At 44.0% G+C, this 16,377-nt stretch overlaps 3 protein-coding genes across 3 annotated transcripts; 2 read left to right on the top strand and 1 right to left on the bottom strand.

Annotated features, from left to right (window-relative positions):
• Positions 1-2,191: 2,191 nt before the first annotated feature.
• LOC106363300 (organic cation/carnitine transporter 6-like) lies at positions 2,192-2,907 on the bottom strand. The gene is made up of 2 exons (XM_013803066.2): positions 2,825-2,907; positions 2,192-2,771 (listed from the first exon to the last, which is right to left on the bottom strand). Exons 1-2 carry the CDS (start codon positions 2,905-2,907, stop codon positions 2,192-2,194), a joined length of 663 nt encoding a protein of 220 aa, XP_013658520.2.
• A 5,377-nt stretch (positions 2,908-8,284) lies between these two features.
• Positions 8,285-9,178, top strand: LOC125587051. Its single transcript, XM_048757173.1, has one exon. The coding sequence runs from the start codon at positions 8,285-8,287 to the stop codon at positions 9,176-9,178; it is 894 nt and encodes a 297-aa protein (XP_048613130.1).
• A 317-nt stretch (positions 9,179-9,495) lies between these two features.
• On the top strand, positions 9,496-11,676 carry LOC111208165. The gene is made up of 3 exons (XM_048757172.1): positions 9,496-9,603; positions 9,748-10,635; positions 10,744-11,676. The coding sequence occupies exons 1-3, from the start codon at positions 9,496-9,498 to the stop codon at positions 11,674-11,676; spliced, it is 1,929 nt and encodes a 642-aa protein (XP_048613129.1).
• Positions 11,677-16,377: the final 4,701 nt, after the last annotated feature.

Genomic DNA, 16,377 nt, shown 5'->3' with positions numbered 1-16,377 from the left:
TAAAAAAAATCTTTATAATTTTAAAAGTTAACATCAACAAATATTTAAATATTTAACATATGGAAGTATAATATTACAACATTAAATTATATCTTTTTAATTTATACTATCTATAAATCAAATGGATCATCTATTGTTTAAATCTTATTATTGATAGCCCAATAAAAATTTCTGGTATGCCCAAAATTTAAATGATAAGATTAGAGATTAAATGTAACATAACTTTATATTAATACGTCCATTAGATCTATTTTTTAAAAAAATCACACATGAATTACTTATAAATTAATCTATTAATGGCGCCCATACGTACAGGTCGTGCCATGAATATAGTAGCACCACATAATAATGGCTTATAACTAATACAAGTACCATAGGCAGACCTTGAGATTTATAAAGTCATAAACATTTACGATTAATTGGAAACCATAAAACTTATATATATATTAACCCTGCGAATGTTTTCATTAGATTCACAATTTCGAATAATTTCGGAGAGATCGAAGACCATTAGCATATGAACAAAATATATCTGATCAAAGGGAAAAGATCAATATTACTTCACTCCAAGTAAATATTATTCCTCATTAGGTGATATTTTTGCTATATTTGAAAACGTACAAACTTTTTAAAAATCATATGCATAAACAAAATTTAATGACATATTATTGATAAAGTAACTTAGCAACTATCTCAAGGTGTTAGAAATCTATTTATAAAAACGAATAACAATGGGTCCGATTGGTAATGGCTGTAGCTTTAAAATTTTTGCTGTAGAAAAAAATCTGTAGATTTTTTGCTGTGGCTTTAAATTTTATTGCTGTAGAATTTTATGAAAGCATTAAAAATTTGCTTTGGATATTTGGCTCTGCAGAGCACTTGTACAGCTGTAGGTTATTTCTAGAGCTGTAGTTTCAAAAAAAAATTTAAAGTTTGATTGCTCTGAATTTGGTGCTTTAGAAATAAATAAGGCTGTGGACAGCACCTACAGCAACTACCAATCACCCCAATATACAGTGAACAACTACCAATCACCCCCAATATACAGTGAACGTTTGATTATCTTTTAATGGATTCAAGTTCTATATCTAATTTTCTTCAACAAAACATTTAATTAAAATATCCCACCTTACATAAGGATATGTAACTAATATCCAGAAAGTAGGTGTGTTTAGTCAAATATATGGTAATTTTTGTCTTCTCTTTAGCGCTATATAAAATATCCTACTTTAATTAAGTAACCTAATTTCGGATCTATAACTTGGTCTCTTATGACGGTATGAGTATGACAAAGAAAACAATTGCAGACAATCAAAGACTATTGAAGCCAAGTCTGCAAAGGCAAAACATTAGTTTTATTCAAAAAGTAAAATAAATAGAGAAATATCATAAGATACCACGCAAAAAAAAAGAAAAATAGCACATAAAATAATCAAAATAACATTCATTAAAATGTATAAATACGCATATACCGATAGTATTAAATAGTTAACAATTAGTGTATTGATTTTTTGGGGTGTAGATTAAGGTTTAGTGTTTAAAAGTAATAATATTTTTAATTATTATTTTAAAATTGTTTATTTATATTAGATAAATTATTCAATAGAATAAGTTAGTTTTTCACTTTTAATAAATGTTATTTTGATCAATTGCCTTATATATGGCATGATCAGCCAGAACGAAACGACAAAAATGGTTCTGTCTGATCAGCTCATTAATATTGTTTGGGTTCTCTAGTTTTTTCTTTTCTTTTCAAGTAGTTTTGGCTATTGGATGATCATTGCCCTTCTTATCAGCTATATATAAATCTGAATCTTTGTTATCATTAGCTACAAATCTAGATCTTTAATCATACAGTGTTTTAGTTTGATAGAATCTAGAACTAGAGTTTCTATAAAAGAGATCTTAACACTAGGCATTAAGTTATTTGCGAGTCTTGATTTTTGTATATTTGGTAATGTAATTTTGAAGGTTTTCAACTTCAATTTGACAGATTATTTGCCGTGATACTAGTTAAATGACATAGACACGATCATTTGATAGCTTTGTGGACGAATATCAAATTTTATTTAGGTTTACATAATAATAATACTTCAACTCACTTTTTATCAGTATTTTGCTTCAACACCCACATATATTTGAAAACATATTAAGATAGATAATTTATAAGATAAAGAAACTCTTAAACTCATCAACAACAGCTAGAGTTTATAGCTTGATCTCTTTTTTCTTGTTCTTCCATTGTATCGCAGAGGCTTGAACCTTTTGTCTCGGGTAGAATCAAAACGAACAACCCCAAACCAGACATGGCAACTCCGAAAATCGCAAAGGATACTGATGGTAGATCTCTTCCAATGGAAGCAATGAGCGGACAACAAGCTCCTCCAACAACAAGGGCCTGTCTAAACATCATTGTTGCAGAACTTCTCACACAAGTAGGAAACATTTCAACCATGTAAACCGCCATTAGGTTGAATCCGATCCTTGCACAGAAAAACGTCGCTAGCTCAAACGCAAACGCAATGCCTGTTTTCCCAAGAACGCTGAGAACGAAACAAAGCACTCCTGAAGCTCCACCTAGTAATGTATTCACTAGAACAGAGCTTCTTCTGTTGACCCTCTCCAATATGATCGGAGTGATAACAAAAGAAGGCAACTCCACCACTGCGTTTAGGGTTTCAGATAAGTATATGTTGACGTCTATGTCTCTAGCTGCTAAAGGAACTCCGTAGTATGATATTCCCAACCCAAACAATATGATCTCATAACAACTACAATCCTCCGAAAAGCCCACTTTCGGAAGAAGAAGTCCTTAATCGAGTACCTTAACAGTTCTTCAGAGGTTTCTTGCTCTGGAGGTAACTGAGAAACTAGTGATTCCAAGTAGGTTTTGTTCTTCGATGACATGCTTTTGAGTTTTCATTAAATACAAACCTATAACATTTCTAACAAGAGTAGTGGGAGTAATTTTTTTTGTTAATTATTATAATTTTAGATTATATTGTTATTGATTTATTAATTATAATAACTTAACATAATTCATTATTATTGGTTATATCAAAAAAATTTAAAAATTAACTATAGTATTATTTAAAAAATTAAATATAAATTAACTATAGTATTATTTAGAAAATTAATATTTATTATTAAATGATAATTGTTTTTTTTAATAATTGAATTTATTAAAGTAGCTATCAGATTTTTAGATATTCTTTTGATTATTAATTTTTTTAAATCTGTTACTAAATTTTTAAAAAGACTACCAGAGTTAAGTACATTTAACAAAATTTCAAACTTTTAAATCAACCAACTCTAATAAACTCTTACTTCTATATTCAATCTAACTTAAAAAAAAAAATCTCAACGTGTTTTAGTTTGACATGAGATACAAAATGTGACGTGAGTCGTGAAAAACGTGGGGGCGATGAAGTCAATATTATGATAATGACGATTTAATTTTCTGTTTTTCTTTTAGTGGCGTTCATACTTATAGGATCTAAAAATCGGCCGCCTAGCCGACTAATCGGCCGTCTGGGCGCTAAGCATCACTCTTCCGCCCAAATTTATGTCAAATCGGTTGAAAAAATCGGATATCCGATTTTCTCCGCCTAGACCGCCTAAATGACCGCCTAGCCGATTAAGCGGCCGCCTAACCGCCTAGGCGGCGCCTAATATATATATATATTTTTTTATTATTTTTAATAATATTTTTATTTATTTGTTTGATCTAAAATTTTATAAATATCATTTATATTCATAATTTTGATGAAAATTACACTATATTAAGTTTATATATTCTATTTGTTTGTTTTATACAATCTTAAACATGAAAATGTATTAATGTTATACACAATTAAAGATTAACATGTTTTATAATATAGTAAACAATCTAAAAATTCTGCTCCGCATAATTTCCGATTAATCTCCGATTTTCTCTTTATTCGCTAGGCCCAACCCGACCGCCGGACTAGCACCTAGCGCATTCCCGAACAAGGCTTATAGGTGGTGCCATAAATATAGCAGTACCACATAATAACTACTTGTCATTAATATTTGTAGATATGGATTTAAAAATTCGGACATTGGATGAGGAAGAATACACATCAGCAGAGAGGAACATAAATATCTCTGATCAAAGTGTAGAGATCATTACTTCACCCCAAGTGATATCAATACTCATTAGTCATTAGCTGATATATCTGTACGAAGATCATATGCACAATTGCACAAACAAATTTAATGTCGATATTTGAAAAGTAAGTTAGCAACTAACTCAAAATCAATCTTCAAAAAAAAAAAAAAAAAAAAACTAACTCAAAATCGAGAATGAAGATGGAGAATGAAGATCTTGAAAGCGATCGAAACCCATACATTTGGATTATAGGGTTTATATGAAGATATGAAAAGCTGGTTAGAGACATTAATTAACAGAGATCCTATTGATATCACTGGACATGCAGATGACGCATGCAACACTTGAGATGAAGCAAATTTTTTTGCTAAATTGTAAATATCATATAAATGAAGAAAAGATTTACAAAGGCAAGATCTTAGGTTTGATACATCTTGGCAAAAAAGAATAAAAACAAGATGGACCAACAACATCCAAACCATTGGAAAGCTTAAACCACATCAGCTTATCGAATCCACAAAACCATCAGACGTTTGAATTGCTTGATGGATCTCCTAGAGGAGATGATGTTCTTCAGCTCCCTATCAATGGCTTTGAAAACAATTGAAGGAGGCACAAAGACATTGTTGTGAATTAACTTGTTCCTCTGTTTCCAAAGGTGAAAAACAACCGCTTGTACTGCAAGCTTTTTGAGATGAAGCAAATTTAAGTTACTGGACATGCAGATGCCGCATGCAACACTTGAGATGAAGCAAATTTAAGTTGAGATCATACAAAATAGAAACAATACTCTCTACACGATAACCGCAAGTCCTATGCTTACATAACATTTGTCTTGTTGATGGTTCTTGACACAAAGATTTAGTGAATCTGGATGGTGATAACTGATGAGGCTTGTCAGCTGTTAGGAGCTAGGAACCAACGACGTCGTCTTTCTTTACTGATTTGAAACTCTCATTTGAACAATGCAATGTATACTGTAGCATTTAACAAGCCAATATTTTGGGCACCTATTGCCAAAATGTGGTTACAATGATCCAACATCCTGAAAATTAGCACAACTCTTTAATCATTCTTCAATTTTTTACATACTTTTGGCCCGCCAATTACATTGCCAACTTTTTATCAAAGAACACTGAAATCTTTTTGTAGATATTTGATTTTTATAGATTGTTATATTCCAATTTACTCTTCTATTATCACTTCAAGATTGAATAATAAAATCTTCTCTGAAATAGATAAAGCTTCAACAGCTCATATAACATATGTAACATTTCTAGGGGATGCAATTTCCGATGTTTCAACAGCATCCAGGTGATTCTGACTTTTCTTATCTTCTGGAGTGTTTGGTCTTTATTCCTTTGTTGAGTGGCCTAGGAGGATATAGTTCACTGCGTAACGTGCCTAGAAGCATTGGACTACACATCTTGCTATATATAGTTCGTCTTCATTAGCTTTCTTTTTTTTGTTGAACTGACCTTCATTAGCTTTCTTTCAGACTGCACCGTTAAGTTTTGTAACTTCCAAACTATTGTTTGTCTATGTAGTCCGTATATTAATAAAAGAAAAAGTACGTATAGAACTGTTAGTTCACCATCACTGAAATCTGTTACACGCCATTGTAGGGGATGGATTCAACCATCCCGCAAGGCCCAAGGAATAGGAGGCCTGGCCCGGACTAAATAAAGCGATGGCTAGGATAGTCGGCTTGAAGGCCAGTTTCTCGGCTTGTCTCTAGAGTACCTTTAGTCGATCATCGTCGACTAAAGTGCATTCAGCTCGGCGACTGCTCGGATGAATATGGGCCTCTCGGCCCAGTAGGGAAGGCCCACGAAGACGACATAAGCTAGGTCAAGGATGAAACATCAGGAGGACTATATAAAGAGAAGGGAAAGCAAAGAGAAGGGGATCCAAAATGATTGACTAACACTTGGCGGCTAGATTAGGGTTTTCACCTTTGCTTCATCTCGCCGTTAGTTGTACTTTTCCGGTAGCTCATCGAGCCACCGGCTTCCTCTCTGTTACATTCTCTTCATTTCTCTTGTAACCGACTGAACGTTCGCCCCGACCATAAATAAGACGTCTTTGTTAAACCCACATCTTCTTTATTACCGTTTTCCGATCAAACAGTTGGCGCTCACCGTGGGATCACTAGCAAAGTAACGTTAGTACCATGGTTGTTAGCAACGACAGTTCTTCGTCAGGCGAGGAGCGCGAAGCTCTCGAGGTGATGCCGACTCCAGAGGCGACACCTACGCCTACACCAGTAACTCCACTACCCCCTCCTGCGTCAATGGAAACCATCTTGGCACGCCTCGCCCTACAAAAAGCGGCGCAGAAGGCGGCAGTTGACCAAATCACAGCGATAGCAAAGATCCTTGCTCCTATCGCGGCAAACGCCGAAGCTTCAATGGCGCAGTATCGTCGACACCTGTTCACCACAGAACGAACCACCAACGTAGCACCTACGCGGGACAACGACAACCAAAGCGCCGGTAACGACATCAACGCGCACACCACAAGCGAACTAGCCACGTTGAAACAGTCGGTCCTCGACATCAACTCGAAGATCCACCAGGTGACGACGTCCGCGCCCCAAATCGAGCATGTGCTCGCGGAATCTCTTCGTACACCCTTCACGCAAAAGGTTACCGGCGTGCGGCTCCATAAGATGGAGAAACTCCGTCTTCCAACCTTCAAAGGTCTCTCTGACCCTTCTACCCACATCACGTCCTTCAACATAGCGATGCGACGCGCAAATCTGACCGACGAAGACAAAGACGCCGACTTTTGTCAACTCTTCGTCGAAACCCTAGAAGGACCGGCCCATACTTGGTTCACCGGCCTCAGAGAAAAATCCGTCGACTGTTTCCACGACCTCTCAACGGCTTTCCTCAAGAATTATATCATGTTCACCAACCAGGAAACGACCGTGTCAGATTTGTGGAACCTCACTCACGCCAGCGGCCAAAGCCTCCGCGACTTCATGGAGAAGTTCAAGGCTATTGTCTCGAAGATTGATATTCCCGACCATATCGCCGTCTAATCTTTGATGAACACCTTGCACGTAGACTCCACATTCCGTCAGGATCTCTACCGATACCCGATAAAATCTGTCTCCGACGCCATCGCTCGCTCGCACAACTTCATCCGCATGGAAGAAGACACAAGAGCAAAGTTCGCAAAAGAAGCAGCAGCGAAACAGCGACCCGCCCGAACAAACACACCCACCCCGAGCCCCGCCAGCACTCCTCCGTTGGAAATACCACTCAGAAGCTAGGCTACGTTAGCTAGGTAGGTGATGAGGAATCTCCAAAATCAGCAGCCGTCATGCGAGAGAAAGGCTGGAACCACTAGGATCGAGACTCCGCTCCGAAGCAGTCAAACTCATCCGAACCAGCGAGTTCAAACTCCGAGGAGCCAAAAAAATGGTGCCTCTACCACAAAAGGGATTCCCATGATACGAAGGAATGCAAGGTTCTCATCGGGCAGTTTTTCGACGGGATCACTAATGGGAGAATCCAAATGCCCACCTCTCCTACGACACCAAAAAACACCAAAAGCTGGAGTAAGAACAAGGAGAAGAAGGCATAGAAGTCTCAAAAGAACACGGCCCCGAGCGAGGAAAGAGCAAGCCCTGAGCGCACTCCCGTCAACAACATTGGCCCCGCCAACGATTTGTCAGAAGACGAATACCCGCGTCGCCGGCAACGAGTGGAAGTCATACTCTCTCGCCCTTGTGACTCCTCTGATGATGACGTCCCGACAGTGCAACCAGATCTGCGCGATAAATTGAACAGCAAGGATAAGCAGTCTCTCGCTCCCTCGACAACAGATAAAGACCTGCGCATTCTATTGAAGCGAAAGAGCGCCACGAACGAAAACACAGGAACCGCCGACCTCCATGCGACCATCTCAAAATGCAACGCCCGAAGAGTCGGTCAAATTGGCGACCTTCGTGACCAGCTCAATTCGAAGGCCGATGACCTGTGAATCCAACTCAGCCGTTCGAAAGGGTCCGATCTGCGACGACTTTTCGAATCAAAAAAGAAACAGCCTGCAGAAACTCCTAAATTCGAGAACACAACTGACGATTTGAGGAAGCAACTCGAATCAATGCGAGCTACCCGAGCCCCGCACATTAGCGTCATAATGGGTGGATCATCACCTTGCGGTGACTCGGTTCGAGCCGTCAAAGATTACAAACGTCAAGCAACCACCTCTAAGAAGTGGCCTTCTCCAGTCGAAAATGATCACCATATCACTTTTTCGGCACTAGACACCAAGGGCGTCCACATGCAACATAACGATCCTCTCCTCGTCGACCTCGACATCGGTGAATGCCTAGTCGTAAAAGTCCTTATTGATACCGGCAGCTCATTCAATCTCATTTTTCGCGACACACTCGACAAAATGGGAGTTGATTTAAGGGATATGAAGCCTTCCTCTCGCACGCTCACCAGCTTCAACAGAGCCTCGGAGCAAATGATCGGGACAATTTGTCTTCCAGTATACGCAGGGGGTATAACCCGCACCATCAAGTTCTCCGTCATCCGCGCCAAAGCACCCTATAATGCCATACTCAGAACACCATGGCAGCATTCCATAAAAGCCGTTCCTTCGAATTATCATCAATGTGTCAAGTTTCCCGGAAAAGACGGCAAAACACAGACAATTCGGGGAGATCAACAAGCCGCGAGAGAACTGCTGATCGCAACTGTAAAGATGCAGCAACAGGCTTCCCTTGTCAACTCCGTCAGTCAACCACTCTACAAGATATACCCCCAGAAGGAGGAAATTCGCGAAGTCGCAATCGATGAGTCCGACCCGACGAAAATCATCCGAGTTGGCGTCTACCTGTCCGACGACATATGTTCAAGGATCATCTCTTTCATCAAAGACAACGCCTCGACGTTCGCCTGGAAGACTTCCGACATGAAGGGGATCGACCCCGCAGTTACCTCCCATGAACTGCACGTCGACTCGACGTTCAAACCCATCCGACAGAAGCGCGAAAACTTGGTCCAGAACGATCTAAAGCCGTAAACGAAGAAGTCGACAGGCTCCTCGACGCGGGTTTCATTACCGAAGTCCGATACCCCGAATGGTTGGCTAATCCGGTTGTCGTCAAAAAGAAAAACGGCAAATGGCGCATATGCGTCGACTTCACGGACCTCAACAAGGTGTGCCCAAAGGACAGTTACCCACTCCCTCATATCGATCATCTCGTCGAATCAACTGCCGGTAACGAACTCCTAACCTTCATGGACGCTTTCTCGGGATACAACCAGATCTTGATGCATCCCGACGATCGCGAGAAGACAGCATTCATCACTGACAGAGGGACCTACTGCTACAAGGTGATGCCCTTCGGACTAAAGAACGCCGGCGCGACTTATCAGCGACTCGTCAACCGAATATTCGCTAATCAGCTTGGCAACACCATGGAAGTGTACATCGACGATATGTTAGTCAAATTGCTCAAGGCCAACGATCACCTAAACAACTTATGCGACTGCTTCAAGATCTTGAACGACTACGGGATGAAGCTCAACCCGGCCAAGTGTACCTTCGGTGTCACTTCCGGGGAATTCCTCGGCTACATTGTCACTCAGCGAGGAATCAAAGCTAACCCCAAGCAGATCTCGGCGATCCTCGACCTTCCAAACCCGACGAACAGCCGCGAAGTACATCGACTAATCGGACGCATAGCAGCTCTCAACAGGTTCATCTCGCGATCAACCGATAAGTGTCTTCCCTTCTACGAGCTACTGAGAGGCAATAAGAGGTTCGTCTGGGACGAAAAGTGCGAGGAGGCGTTCAATCAACTCAAGCATTACCTCACAACCCCCCCAGTACTATCGAAGCCAGAAGCCGGCGACACATTGTCTCTCTACATAGCCGTCACATCCTCCGCCGTCAGCAGCGAACTCATTCGAGAAGATCGGGGAGAACAGAAACCAATCTTTTACACCAGTAAAATAATGACCGAGCCGGAGACGAGATACCCAACACTTGAAAAGATGGCCTTAGCTGTCGTCACCTCTGCCAGAAAACTACGACCCTACTTTCAGTCGCACACGATTGAAGTACTGTCCAACCAACCACTCCGAACGGTTATGCAGAATACTAACCAGTTAGGACGGTTGACTAAATGGGGGATGGAGCTGAGCGAACATGACATCGTGTACAAGAATCGCACAACAGCAAAGTCAAAGGTCCTTGCCGACTTCTTGATCGAGTTAACGCCAGAGCTGGAGCAAGACCTCATCCTACCAAGTGTAAACTGGATCCTACATGTCGACGGTTCATCCACGAGTAAAGGGTCGGAAGCAGGAGTGCAACTGCAATCACCAACTGGAGAACTCATCCGGCAGTCATTCAGTTTTGGTTTTGCGGCGTCAAACAACGAAGCCGAGTACGAATCCCTTATCGCAGAGCTCCGTCTCGCCAAGGCAGTGAAACCCAAAAGAATCAGCGCTTACTGCAACTCTCAACTTGTCGTAAGCCAGTACCTCGGCAATTACGACGTCCGCAACGAAAGGATGGACGCATACCTCAAACTCGTCCAAGACCTCACGCGAGACTTCGAGTTCTTCGAACTCACGAAGGTTCCTCATGGAGAAAATGTCTGTGCCGACGCCCTCACTGCTCTAGGAAGCAAGCTACACGATCAAGTCAAGAGGACAATCCCAATCCACAAAATCGAGAAACCGAGCATCGACACGAAGGCAGAGCAGACGGCGATTGCAGCAGCGATCAGCGAAGCGATGGACATCGACGATGCAGAACCTCCTTCGCAAGATGATCAGCCAACAGATTGGCGCAAGGAACTCATCGATTATCTCGCTGAAGGTTTATTGCCCACCGAGAAATGGGAGGCTCGGCGACTGAAGCGACGTAGCGCACACTACGTCTTCATGGACGGGGAACTACACCGATGGACCGCCGGTGAAGAAACGAGACTCGTCACGGCCGAAACGCACGAAGGAGCAGCAGGCAATCACTCGGGTGAGCGAGCTCTCGCATTAAAAGTAAAGAACCTCGGATTCAACTGGCCAACCATGAACTCCGACTGTGAGACATACGCGCGCAAATGCGATAAATGCCAGCGTCACGCCACCACCGTACAGAGTCCAACGGAGTTCCTTCACACCCTAACTGCTCCATACCCATTTATGCGGTGGGGAATGGACATCATCGGTCTGAGGCCAGCATCTCGACAAAAGAAGTTCATCCTGGTCCTCACAGATTACTTCACCAAGTGGGTTGAAGCCGAAGCCTATGCCAGCATCACCGACAAGGAGGTGAAAAACTTCGTCTGGAAGAACATAATCTGCCGGCACAGGCTCTCATACGAGATCATCACAGACAACGGTTCGCAATTCATCTCGCATCATTTCAAGGGATTCTGCGACAGATGGCAAATTCGACTCAACATGTCGACCCCGAGAAACCCGCAAAGAAACGGCCAAGCCGAGTCGACAAACAAGACCATCATCGACGGTCTGAAGAAACGACTCGACTTAAAGAAAGGTTGCTAGGCAGATGAACTAGACGGTGTCCTGTGGTCCCACAGAACAACTCCTCGCGGAGCGACGAAAACTACACCCTTTTCGATGGCCTATGGCATCGAGGCAATGGCTCCCGCAGAGGTAAATGTGACGAGTCTGCGCCGATCGCGAATGTCACAAAACGCCGAACTCAACCGCGACATGCTGCTCGACGCACTCGACGACATCGAGGAAAAGCGCGACCAAGCATTACTCCGTATCCAGAACTACCAGCATCAAATCGAGAGCTACTACAACAAAAAGGTCAAATCGCGCTCCCTCGAAATGGGCAACCTTGTCTTAAGAAAGGTCTTTGAAAATACTAAGGAGTGGAAAGCCGACAAGCTCGGAGCCAACTGGGAAGGACCATACAAGATAGTCGAAGTCATCAAACCAGGAGTATACCGCCTCGAGACTTCAACAGGCGAAGCAGTACCGAGAGCTTGGAACTCCAAACATCTCCGCCTCTTCCATCCTTAGTTGAGGCGAATGCCTTACCGAGTAAATGCGCCACAAAGGCCATTCTTACTCGCTCTCTTAAAAAGGCGGAAGAACGACCAACAGTCACGTTCTCTCGCCTCAAAAAAAAAAAAAACGAGTAAATGCGCCTCTAAGGCCACTTTTACTGTAAATGCGCCTCTAAGGCCACTTTTACTCACAATCTAAGAACTACGAATGGCTTGATTCCCGCAAAGGGATACGTAGGCAGCCCAAAGAAAAGGGTCCAGCCGAAATATAAAAAAAACAAACCCCCTCCCCGAGGAATTGATCTCCGAAGCAGACGATCACTTAAGTGATGCCTACACGAGCACGCCCCGGCTTCTCGAACAAGTGTATGGGCACTCGCATCCCATGTTGGATATGTCCTGATCAGACACGTATTCACGGGAGTCAACCGTGTTGCGATTTAAACCAACACGGCCGAGACAATGACTCTAACTCACCCTACAATTTACTAAAGTAAGGTCTGGCCCACCAAACGCTTAGAAATTACGTTGGGGTCGACTTGGAACCGTCAACGTCAAAGATTCACAATAAGGAATAAAGCTTGAATGACAAATGATTGCGAGTCAATAAAAACGACCGAGAGAAAGTCATGACGAGTTATAATCGTGCATCTAGTAGACATGCACAACATCGAGACAACGGATCCGTCCAAAAATTAAAATACGCCTAAGTCCGAGATAAAGTCGATACTCTTATAGAAACATATTAAAGGAAAGAAGTTGATATGATTCAAAGTCGAAAAGACGGAAATTCAAAAGAAAAGTACAAGGATAAAAGCCTCAGAAGGCAAAAGTCTAAAAGACAACAACACAAGTCCTCCGGGACTAAAAAAAACAACATACAAGAGACGCTAATCCTCTCGGTCGCTTTCACGATCGTTGAGGGCAGAGAGCTCCGAAGCCCTAACACTCGACTCACGAGCAGCCGGAGAGACGTGCATCTCATCTGATCTCGGGACGGTCTCTGGATCAGCCTCTTCAAACGTCTCCACGTTCTCTTCTTCATTACCTCGACGGGATCCTTCAGCCGAAGTATCCGAGAGTACGAGGAGGGGGGCATTATCTTCAGCAGCACGGTTCCCTCGATTAGGCGTTTCTCCCTCAAACGCAGTCAAAGGACCCTCAACAAGGGGCGTTGTGTCTACACACCGTTCTTCGATCGGATGAGTAAGCGGAGCATGAAGAGTCGACGCGGTCTCCGGATCGATCAAGCCGGCGTTGGACCCGCACGGATCAAGATTCGCCAAGATTCGAGCATCCACAAACTGAGAGTCCAACACAAGAGGAGAAAGTGCGAGATCTCCCGCGGGTATCTAGCCCACCTTGAGCTTCTCGGCTTCCTGCTCGTATTTCTGTTCTTGCTCAGCGAATATCTCGATAGTGGCTTGCGAGATGTCGCTCCCAGCCCTCTTTAAGGCCTCAAGGCATTTCCTGGTTCCAAAGGCTTAGCTATGGAGTAACCGGGCTTCATCATAGGGACCTCGCCGCTCTTCTCGGGAACGAATCTTCGCGAAGCGACGGTTAGCTTTCGCAGCCATCTCGGCCTCAACTCTTCCCCTTTCCCTCGTTACCTCTAGGATCCTGGAATCCCTAAGGTGCCTCATATCCCTTTCATGAGCCACAGTAAGCGAGACCTTCTCGCTCTCAAGCTCAGCAGTCTTCTGTTCAAGCTCACGGACGACACCTCGGAACGCCTCCAACTCGGCTTTAAGCTCGTCTCTTCGAGTTATAGTGCGACTGACCATACCATTGAGTTTCTCGAGATCGCTCCTCTTCTCGTTCAGCTGGCGAGCAAAAACCTCCTCCTTCTCAGCAAACTCCTTCTTGGCCAGCTCGAGCTCGCTCAAAGCTCCCTTCAGCGCAGTATCGTATTTATCGATCACGATATTCGTCGCGCTATCCCCCTAAAGATGCGAAGCAATGAAAACCATAAGGAATTAACAATAAGAGAATGAAGCGAGAAAAAGACAAGAGGGAATCGAATTATTTACCAACAGCTTGGCCCTCGCAGCTTCCTCGTACTCGCCCCCAAAGATAAGGTCCTTCACAGCGAGCAAGGGTTTCGCCCTTCCCCTCAATTGACGAAGGAGCTCCCCGCATTTCTCCGGAACATACGCTAAAGGAGCCGGTCCCTCGTAATGAAAGTCAACTTTGTCGGGAAAGCTAACTCTGGGTACCCTCCTCAGGACGGCATCACCGCGAGAAGAGGTACCAATCTGGATGGCCCCGATATTTGGACGAACCGGAGCCCCTGCATAAGGAGACATTGGAGCAGGAGATCGCGCCTCGCTACCTGCCTCGTCGCCACACCCCCTTATCAAAAGTGGCGACCCCTCAGACTCCTCTTCTGGATCATCCGAGTGGGCAGCGCCGAGGGAAGCCTTGGACTCTTCCTCTTCGATGGCTTCCTCCTCGTCGTCTTTTTCTCCTGAGGCCCCATCTTCGAGAACCTCTTCTTCGGGTCGAAGTTCCTCTTCTTGAACGTCTCCCTCCTCAATTTCAGTCGGTCCCTCAGGATTCTCCGACTCTTCTTTAACGGACTTCTTCTTTGTCATTTTCCTCTTCTTCTTCTTCTGGGGTTCACCAGAAGGAGGGACGTTGCTCGTCTCCTCGGCGCTCCTCTCGATTTTCGAGCCACCCCTCTTCCTCTTCTTACCCTTCCCTGCGTTTCTGGCACTGGAAGGAGGGACCTCATCAACGCGAGGAACCGCCGCTGAGGGTCCTTCCCCACCGGTCAACCCCAGCTGGGTAGCTAGTATCGCGCTCAAGTCAGGAAGAATCCCCATCCACTTTGCCTCGGAAACTTGTTTCTGGATGTCCTTCGGGAAGATGTCTAGTCGTTTAGTGCGAATAGGAAGAACGGTCGGAAGATCAGATCTCCACTCTCCTGAAAACATAAGGCAGAAAAGTCAGGACGCGACAAATAAACATTGCGACTAAAAGAACATAGTCTAGAGCTGCGAGAGAACGTACTTCGAGCGATTCGATCTTTAAGCTCACAGATCTTCTTAACGGTGATCTCGGACCAACGATAGATTCGAAGCAGAGCAACGGCATGAACACTCCTCAGGAAATCTTCGGGATAGACTGGAGAGGTAGGATGGCCAACTGCATACAAAGCAAAAAATGCATGGTTAGAATCGACAAGTCGCTTACGGTTCGCGACAGAATATTCTACCGCAAGAACGGTTCCAAAGAACTCGATAATCATCTTGGGGAGGCTCCTCGAAGGCCGAGCTGTCGGACTTAAGGAAGAAATATGAACGCTGCCAGTTCTGCGTCTTATTCGGATGACCGGCGCACACATTGCAGTTCGGTCGCATCTTCACCGAGTAAGTGCCGTCCTTCATATCGGTTATCGAGATCATCTCCTCGAATGACCTAACGCTCATCGGCATATCGATCTGCTCCGCCAAAACCGACAAAGTGACCACTAGTCGCAGCGAGCCATTCAGCAACTGACTGATCGCGATGTCTCGACGTCTGGCATATGCTGTGATCAGTCGCGGGATGGGGAACCAGCAACGAGTGTCTTCCTGAAAATAGGATTCATACACCGTCTGATAGACTAGGGCCTCTGCGCTTCCATAGGAACAAGGAAGGTCACGCCGACGGCACCCGCAGCCCGAAGAACCCTCTTCACACTTCCCGAAGTTGACTTCGTCTTCTCTACGCCCTCCCAGTCTTGACCGACCAAGAAAGCAGGACGCAACAAGTCGGGATGGAGTTGAGGAAGCTTTTCAAAAATTCCTTCAGGATAAAAGGTAGTCGGAAATAACTCGGCCTCAGAATCATCGTCCTTTGAGGGACCGCCTTCCGCAGGGCGAGCTCTCAAGGTGACCAAGTCAACAGGCATCGCCCCGCTCTGCCTGTCTCTCGAGCATTCCGTTGCATCTCTCGCAACGACGTTCTCACTTCCTTCTCTCGCGAGTCTCGCAGCATCCGCGACCAGAAGTCTCTGAGAACGAGATAGATTCGCCGTATCCATCATCGCCGCGTGATGAATCGCCTCCGGATCTCCGACACGATCCCCGTCGGGATTCCTTGTCGGATTCGATGCCGCTGCGACAGCCTTCCCCTTATGCTGCCTAGATAGCCTCTGACCCGACGACATCGTGGAACGAAACAGTGAAGAACGCTTTGAACGAATCTAACAACGCTTAGAGAGATAAAGGAAAGAGAGAGA

Source organism: Brassica napus, chromosome C5, assembly GCF_020379485.1.
Source record: "Brassica napus cultivar Da-Ae chromosome C5, Da-Ae, whole genome shotgun sequence".
Classification (NCBI taxonomy): Eukaryota; Viridiplantae; Streptophyta; class Magnoliopsida; order Brassicales; family Brassicaceae; genus Brassica; species Brassica napus.
Note: the sequence above shows the minus strand (reverse complement) of the source record. Positions and strands in the feature narration are given on the sequence as shown.

What these genes read in the sequence shown, in the direction of transcription:
- LOC106363300 (XM_013803066.2), bottom strand. Translation starts at nt 2,907, where the DNA reads ATGTCATCGAAGAACAAAACCTACTTGGAATCACTAGTTTCTCAGTTA. An exon ending in ACCTCTGAAGAACTGTTAAG is followed by an intron (nt 2,772 to 2,824) that starts GTACTCGATTAA and finishes GGAGGATTGTAG; the next exon opens with TTGTTATGAGATCATATTGT.
- LOC125587051 (XM_048757173.1), top strand. Translation starts at nt 8,285, where the DNA reads ATGGGTGGATCATCACCTTGCGGTGACTCGGTTCGAGCCGTCAAAGAT.
- LOC111208165 (XM_048757172.1), top strand. Translation starts at nt 9,496, where the DNA reads ATGCCCTTCGGACTAAAGAACGCCGGCGCGACTTATCAGCGACTCGTC. An exon ending in TGTACATCGACGATATGTTA is followed by an intron (nt 9,604 to 9,747) that starts GTCAAATTGCTC and finishes ATTGTCACTCAG; the next exon opens with CGAGGAATCAAAGCTAACCC. An exon ending in ACTGCAACTCTCAACTTGTC is followed by an intron (nt 10,636 to 10,743) that starts GTAAGCCAGTAC and finishes GAACTCACGAAG; the next exon opens with GTTCCTCATGGAGAAAATGT.